Source organism: Myxocyprinus asiaticus, chromosome 6 (assembly GCF_019703515.2).
Source record: "Myxocyprinus asiaticus isolate MX2 ecotype Aquarium Trade chromosome 6, UBuf_Myxa_2, whole genome shotgun sequence".
In the NCBI taxonomy this organism is placed as follows: Eukaryota; Metazoa; Chordata; class Actinopteri; order Cypriniformes; family Catostomidae; genus Myxocyprinus; species Myxocyprinus asiaticus.
The window spans coordinates 23,992,829-24,001,231 of NC_059349.1; the positions used below are offsets into that span (position 1 = coordinate 23,992,829).

An 8,403-nucleotide genomic window follows, 5' to 3' on the forward strand; every position below is an offset into this window, starting at 1 on the left:
TGTGTTATCCAATCAGAGGACAAGAAGGGCACCCTGCAGGATGTGGCCAATCAGAAGGGAGTGGTGTGCAGAGCCCAGGGCTGGAAAATTCACCTCTGCGCTGCTCAGCTTAAGCAGCTAGTGAGACTTCCTCTGTGTGAGGATTTATTTATCAATATCAAACAGTTGAAATGCCAGGCTTGACTGAAATTTGGCTCCTGTCCACAGACAAATCTGGAACGTGATGTATACAGTCGTCTGACGAGTCTCCAAGAAGGCCTCATTCCGAAGAAGAAGGCTGGAGCTGATGATGATCTTCATCGCATAAATGAGCTCATACAGGTGGGATCCATTAATTGGTTTCAAGCAACGATTGCTTGCACTGCATATTGCACCCAAAAAATGGCAAGCACTTTCCAAAATTGCAAGCTCCAATCAGAATTGAATCACTAAATTATATGCAAGGTCTGGTAGTTAGGCTGCACAGATTTTTACCAGTCTGCTAAGAAACAAAGCTAGTTTAGCTCCAACTTCAATCAAAGCATCAAACATGCCAAAACTAGCTAATCAAGGCCTCAATTGACAGAATTTTATGACATAATGTTTATTACCACAAATAACTCCTTTTCTTTTTATAAAAAAATGAAGCAAAAATTGAAGTTACAGTGAGGCACTTACAATGGAAGTGAATGGGGGGCCAATTTTCAGAGTGTTTAAAGGCAGACACATGAAGTTTATAATTTTATAAAAGAACTTACATTATTTTTTTTTTAAACTTATGTATTATTTGAGCTGTAAAGTTGTTTAAAACGTTGTTACATTGTCATGGAAACACAGTTTCCAATTTGGATATAACTTTACACAGAGAAGGTTAGTAAGCAATTTTCATATTCACTAAAATCATATTAACACACATTGTTTACGTGTTTTGGCTATACCTTTGAAACATTGAGTATTTTAACGTTTACGGATTGTTGTCCAAGTGTCTCACTGGAACTCAGATTTTTGCTTCTTCTTTTTTTTTTTTTTTTAAACGAAGGACAAGTCAAAATTATTTTTTATGGTAATTAACATTATGCCACAAATGTTGTCGATTGAGTTTAACTTGTATTGAATCAGGAATATATCTTTAAATTAAATTATGAATCCAAGGTTTTCAATGTGCGACTTTTGAACCTAACTGTATATGGTAGAAAGTAGTCATAAAGTCACATGTTGAAAGAAAAAAATATCAAACTCTAAATTTCAAACGTGATTGACATACTCCGACTAGATGGAATCATAGTCTGAGCATAAGAAATCGGAGTCTGTACCCATCATATACTATGTGATATTCTGTGAAAACCCAGACTGGCCCAAAATCTGCAAACTGGATTTGTCCCGATTGCAAATTGGGGATAAAAACAGTTTTAAGGGGATAGTTCACCCAAAAATGAAAATTATCTCACCATTTACTCAACCTCATGCCAGGCCAGATGTATATTACTTTTTCTTCTGCAGAACAAAAAAAGAAGGATTTTTAGAAGAATATCACAGGGCTCCAGACTGCGACTAAAAAAATAATTGATTGTGACAATAATTTAAAATTAGTCGCCATTGGCGACAGTTGGGTTGTGTGCATCCATATGCGGTTTTGTCAGATATCATCTTGTGAGTTATTGAATACATCTTTAGAGCACACACAACCAGTGTCTCGCGCCACTTTTCACCCCTTCTGTTGTGATGACGAGCTCGCTACACTGCACGCAACAACAAACCAAGTGCGAGAGAGTTGTGAACAAATGACTCTCTTGAACCGGATCTTTTTCATGAATCATCCGAAAAGAACGGATGGTTTGAACGCAGGAGCTCAGGTTAGCAATTTGAATCAGATTCGCTTTCTCAGCGAATCAGCCGTCAGTGAGCTCACAGCTGGGAGCGCAGACTTTTCAAAATAAGAGTCTCATGTGTATTTCGGGCTTCTTTATAATTAAAAGTTCCATATTGTGTACCACTTTTTTTCTTCTGGTAATTATTGATTGGTTTTGGAGTAGCACAATAAACTGCATCTGGGATTTCATTAGATTTGCACTCTTGTAGTCTCTGTTTCTGGGCCATCCAGTAACAGTAAAGAAAGACTAAGGCAATATTTTAAAACAATTAAAATTATAAATATATATAATCAAGCTTTTGACACTTAGGACAATTGAGGGACTTGTACACAACTATTACACAAGGTGCAAACATTCATTGATGCTCAAGAAGGCAACACACCACTATATGCATACTATACTTTATGTAATTATCTGTAATGTAGATTCTGAAGAGCAGAAATAAATAAATCTATCTCTTATATTTGTATAAATTATGAAAGGGGTGTGAACATTTATGAGACAAAAGGGAATGCAAACTTATCTTCTCAACTATAAATACTGTTTATTAAACCTCCGATTAGTGGGTTATCAGCCGTCTTCCTTCAGCTTTATATCTTGTTTCTGAACAGCAATCTAAATCGAGCAATTCTGTGATTTGGTGACTAAAAACAGCCATTTGGCTCCTTAAAGTTTCGGTTTAGGAGCCAATAGCTCCTAAGACATTTTTTTAGTCTGGAGCCCTGTATCAGCTCTCTTGGTCCTCACAATGCAAGTGAATGGTGACCAGAACTTTGAAGCTCCAAAAAGCAAATAAAGACAGAATAAAAGTAATCCATAAAACTCCAGTGGTTAAATCCATGTCTTCAGAAGCAATATGATAGGAGTGGGTGAAAAACAGATAAATATTTAAGTCCTTTTTTTTTTTTTTTTTTTACCATAAATCTTCACTTTCACATTTGGTCACATTTTGAAAGTAAAAGTGAAAATGGAGATTTATGGTATAAAAAAAGGACTTAAATATTGATCTGTTTTTCACCCAGACCTGTCAAATCGCTTTTGAAGATATGAATTAAACACTGGAGTCATATGGATTACTTTTATTCTGCCTTTATGTGCTTTTTGGAGCTTCAAAGGTCTGGTCACCATTAACTTGTGTTGTATGGACCTATAGAGCTGAGATATTTTTCCAAAAATCTTCGTTTGTGTTCTATAGAAGAAAGAAAGTCATACACATCTGGGATGGCATGATGGTGAGTAAATGATGGGAGAATTTTCATTTTTGGGTGAACTATCCCTTTAAAATCGGGTGGTGTAAGCCAACTTTTACTCTTAACTCCACTGTTTCTCTGCACAGGGCAACATGCAGCGCTGCAAGCTGGTAATGGACCAGGTCACAGAAGCATGTGATGCCATGTTGAAGGTTCTGGATCACAAGGAGCGTGTCATGAAGCTGCTCAACAAGAACAGCAGCACCAAGAAGCTTAATAAGCTGAAGCGTAAAGACAAAGCATGAGACGGACAGACTGAGCCACACTGACCTGGTGTGGGGCAGAGCTCAGTCTGCAAGCATGACCACACAGTGGCACAGACCCAAGCCTCTTGCTCCATGACCCTTTGCATATAGGCACACTGCCCTGCCGCACTGCTCGATATCTACCAGGAAAGATAAGGTTTGAGCCTTCATCTAATAGCAAGTGCTGAATGTCATGTAAACAGAAAAGATCTTCGTCTGGCTAGCCCTTCCTATGCCAGCACACATAAAAGCTATGGAACTACAATGTTGTTATCTGAATACTGGAACAAAAATGTTTACCTGTACCTTCACTGAAAAATTAATGTTTGAATGTATGACTTGCAATCCAGATGTCTTAAAAGGATAATTCACGTGAAAAAAATTCTGTCATCATTTACTCACCCTCATGTTGTTCCAAACCATGAAATAGCAACATAAATATTTAGCAGAATCTCTGATCTACTCTTTTCTATACAGTGTTAATGGATGAAAACCACGGACAGCCGTGGTTACTTGTGTTTTATGGAAAAGAGCAGAATGAGGGTGGGTAAATAATGACTTGAGTTTTCATTTTCGGGTGAACTTTCCCTTTTACTCAGTAACAAAGAGTTTATTTTAGGTAAGGTTCCATTTTAAAGTGAATATACATATTTCTCTGAAGAAAAAAGTATCTGTTTGTGAACCACAGATATCAGTTAAAGCAATGCGCATCTTCAAGTCTAATAGATTATATTCACCACTTTTAATTTGGGTGCCTTGGATGATAACTTGGTATTGACCATTTTCTGTACCGTATTAAGCACTCAATGGCAGTATTCCGTAAAGGCCGTTCATCTTGCCGGAAGGTTTCCATTTTGTATTGTAAGTGCTCAAAACAATAATAATTGAGAAGCCATAATGATACCATCCTTGCTGACCTAAGTGAATAAAAACTAAGATGTATTTTACCATGCATGTATTGTGGGAAAAGTTAAGGGTGCTTTGGTAAAATGGAGTATTGTGCCTTCTGTGTACCTCATATATACATGGGTTTGGATTGGAATGATGTAGGTGGAGAAACAGTTCCTCTACTAATAAAGAGGAGAGAGCGGTTTAATGTAGTCTGAATAGTTTTAAGTTCTTCAGTTCGTACTCATTTTACTGTGTGTAGATTTGTGAGGAATGTTTCATGTATCATCAGTCTTGCAGGTCTACAAGTGCTGCTCCTGCTCTGGTTTTCTGGTTTGGTTCTTTGGTCAGGGGGATTTCACTCATGCATTAACGGTGGTGAGAATCATGTTCAGATCTGACATGTCAATCACAAATTGAGAATTTAGAGAAATTTGATTGTGCATATACACAGTTATGTATCTTAAGTTCAGCTTTAGTATATAAAAGCCCTCTTTGTTTTTTTTATTCTAAATGAAAAATATTATTTTTATTTTTCCAGTTATGTTGCTTGAAGCATTGTAATTTGTGGCAAAGATAAAGCATTATGTTCTGTTTGATCACTCATTGATTTCATCTGAATGACATTGTTGCATTCTGTTGCTGAAGTAAAGACACTTTGTACATGTACTGTATCAGTGTATTTAAAAATATATATATACATTTAATTTCCTCCAAGGTCTATTTTAAAGGTGAAGCTTGCCATTTCTGCACCATTAGCATCACCAAATGTAATTGCGAAACGACTGTTTTCCTGAACATTCCTCTTGAACATTCCCTCGTCTTCCAGTGGTCAGAAAAAACAGGAAGCCCCGCCCCAATCTCATAGAACTGGTTTAGCCAGTGTCGCTCTGTGAGCTTGTCAAAATTCTTAAACTAAGAAAAAGTCACAGTGTTTATTTATTTAGTTATTTTTGGGGGAAATCAACCTGTTTACGGTGTATTTTTAGTTGTCTCTGCATATTAACCCTTTAAGCTCATAGGGTGTTTTTAAAATGTCCTGTTTCAGCAACATACCCAAAAATAAAGGCTTGTAGCTGAAATGCTATACCTATATAATACATTCTGAGACTCTGAAAAAGCTGCTGAAAGAAAAAAAAAACCTTGTGCCAAAATTTTTTTTTTTTCTAATTTGACACTATATTATCACTGAGTGTAAATAAGGTGGCTCTGAAGAACTTATTTTTTGTTACCAATCATGACAACTGTAATTGAGAAACATTTTGTGTTAATATGACAAGGCAATCAAAAGTTATAGCATTACAAAAATAATGTATGCTAGTGTACAAAAACATCAAGTGTCCAAAAGCCTCTCCAAACAAATAAAACATACTAATTGTACATAAGAACTAATTACACATGCAAACGCAACAATGACTACAGGTTTGCATGGCATGTAGACATGATTTTAGGAATACGATTTCACAGAATAAGTGCCATTTTACTGAATGAGTCTGCATCAAGTCTGTGCATTGTACTTGGTGCCATCTTCTGGTGGCCGTATGTAACAGTCACCAATCACATGTCTCTCTGCCCAAATATGAATGGTTTTTGCACTGATCTGATTCCAATCAGATTGGTTTAGCATTCCATGACACTACATCATTTCTGATGCCATTATCTGATCCAGGAAAGCTAACATGTTTTTAGCCAGATACAGTGCGCACATTGTGCTTCATGTGGATTATCTAATTATCTATGCATCTGATTACCGTGTGTGGGCTTGTTTAAAAGATAATTGCCTGGTATGTGATATTTTATGTTCTGTTTATTTTTCGTGAAGTTATAAGCGAAAAGTGGCATATAAACAACACCTGTTCACATGAAACATAAATTTCAAAGACATATACTTAGCTATTACTCGCTATATTTCTGTCTGAGTAAAACAAATAGGCTGGTTGTATTCTACTCTTTGAGAGCTTTCCAAAAACATATGACACATGGCTTTTTGATGAGTCAGATGTTTTTACTAATTACAATAGTATGTAAAGTGCAAATTCTTTAATAAATTATCAAAATGGAACTCTTCGGATTTGTCTGCAAGGAGGAGGCGGGAACCGGCAACATAACTTTAATGAAATAAATCAACTTAGACGCACACACAGCAGCTCTCTCTCTCTCGATCAAACTGGCACCTCTGGCTTGTCTTTATCCCCCTCGCGGCTGAATAGGATAATTCAGCGCGGGGTGTGCTTCCTCACAGCCCGACTACGCCCTCCTTGTCACACTCCTCCACCGCCCAATTCAGGCCAGAGAACCTCCGGCGTGACACTCCCCTCCCTTCCTTTCCTGAAGGGGAGGTGTTGCCCTTCCGCCGTCTTTCTGCCAGCATGTCTTCCCTGCCTCTCTGGAGCCCTGGGAGAGACAGGGGAGGGAGAAGTGCGGACGACAGCCGCTCCTCCCCTGGCGGACGGCAGCAAGTTCTCTGACTCTGTTAGTGGCTCCTCCGCTTCCCGACGAACGGCAGTGGCGAGGACTCCACGACAGCACATCCCTCCTCCTTCCAGGGTTTCGGCACCAATGTAATGCGGTTCAGGATGGGCAAGGAGGAGGTGGGAACTGGCTCGTCTTTATCCCCCTCCCTGCTGATTAGGACAATTCAGCACCGGGCGTGCATCCTCACGGTCTGGCCACACCCTACAACTCGTCACAGTCTGCAAATTTCAAAGCACTTATTCAGTTTTTGGTCATAATGCCTACATCTAAGTCTTGTTGGTCAAGACTGTACTAATATTCTGACAACTGTATTTTTCTCACAGGCCCATCCGAGCTTAAACACACCACCTTTAAGTATTTTGTAGCTTTTTCACTGAAAAACTCAAAGCTTTACAAGAAAAATCTCTGGTGCTGCGGAGTGTTTTTTTTTTTTTTTTTTGCCCCTCTGAAGTTACCAGGGCGTTTTATCAATAAAATGAAGCCACATACTAAATGAAGTTCCTTTTATGGCCTGGTTGGCTTAGGGGTTGGAATTTAATGCTTTTATGACAAGTAATGGTTATCAGTTTTCAGGGTGTGATGGTATCGTTTGGAGTTTCTAGGCACTTAAATAATTGATCACCCCTTTCTTAAGTAATTTATTGCTCTCTAGAGTTAGCTAGTACATTAGTAGTTCTGCTGGTTTCACTGTCCTATCTCCATGGAGATTAATAACATGGAAAAAACCATTAACCTTCCTTATGCCACAAAGATTATTAATTAGATGAAGTGATAGCTGAAATACTGAAGCTTTGTTCACACTGATGGCTTCTCGGCCCTTTATGGTTTTAAGGACTCAAAACAAGTTAACCCTTCAGGAATAAAAATGCTTTTGATATTACCTTAACTGCTGTGTAATCTGCTGGCTACTCTCATTTGTAATCAATGTGTGTTACATTATCATCGCTTATGGAAACCACTGTTTATACGAAACACCCAGCCAATAGTTAATTGCAGTCCTGTATCTGTTCATTGAGGCTGAATGATTTTATAAACTGGAATCTCAGTTTTACTGCTTAATAGCCACTGACTTAAATAATCAATCTAGTATCATCTGCCTCTGACGTGAGAAGTCCAAAAGGCAAATCTTGAACAGAAGTCATAGTTAATGGATAGGGTATTCCTTTGATAAGGCTTACAGCATTTCAGATTTTATTCATTTAGTTCTCTCAAGCCACCAAAACCTGCACACACTTGGTTTTGAAGTCCTTGCCTAAGTAGTGTTTTTTCCCCTTTATTGCAGTTCAGCATTGCACATTGGAACTAAAGGAGCCAAGTTCCCACATTGATGATGACGTCCCTTCACAGTGGTTTTTGATGGTGATGGGGCAAGATCACTTTGCACGACAGAGCAAAGTCTGGAGGCCATAAAGAGATGAGCACAAGGGACGCTTCCTTCTTCCCATCATACAAGTGGGTGGAAAACTTACGACTGAACACATATGTCGTTTTAATTTCTTGGAGTCAGCCAGCGTCGTGTTGTCCCCAGGTACAGGAACGGGTTCCTAGGATTAGGGTTATAAAAGTCATATTTTCTTAAATCTGGCTTACATTTCCAACCAATTAATATACTGATCTACTCGCTATTTTTTATTTATTGTTTATGTTTCATTTTAATTCGATGTTTCTGATACAAAAGGGATTGTCCAAACGGTG

General features: G+C 38.2%; 1 protein-coding gene across 2 annotated transcripts in view; it reads left to right on the plus strand.

The window, feature by feature from the left end:
- Window positions 1-5,347, plus strand: part of LOC127443202 (histone deacetylase complex subunit SAP130-like) — a 32,089-nt gene extending 26,742 nt beyond the window's left edge. The window contains exons 19-21 of one of the 2 annotated variants that reach the window (XM_051701795.1): window positions 17-120; window positions 208-321; window positions 3,187-5,347. In XM_051701795.1, coding sequence (XP_051557755.1) covers window positions 17-120; window positions 208-321; window positions 3,187-3,345 — 377 coding nt within the window. In that variant the 3' untranslated portion in view covers window positions 3,346-5,347. The remainder of the gene's footprint in view (window positions 1-16; window positions 121-207; window positions 322-3,186) is intronic. The other variant, XM_051701796.1, reaches the window with a different exon arrangement.
- The last annotated feature ends 3,056 nt before the right edge of the window (window positions 5,348-8,403 follow it).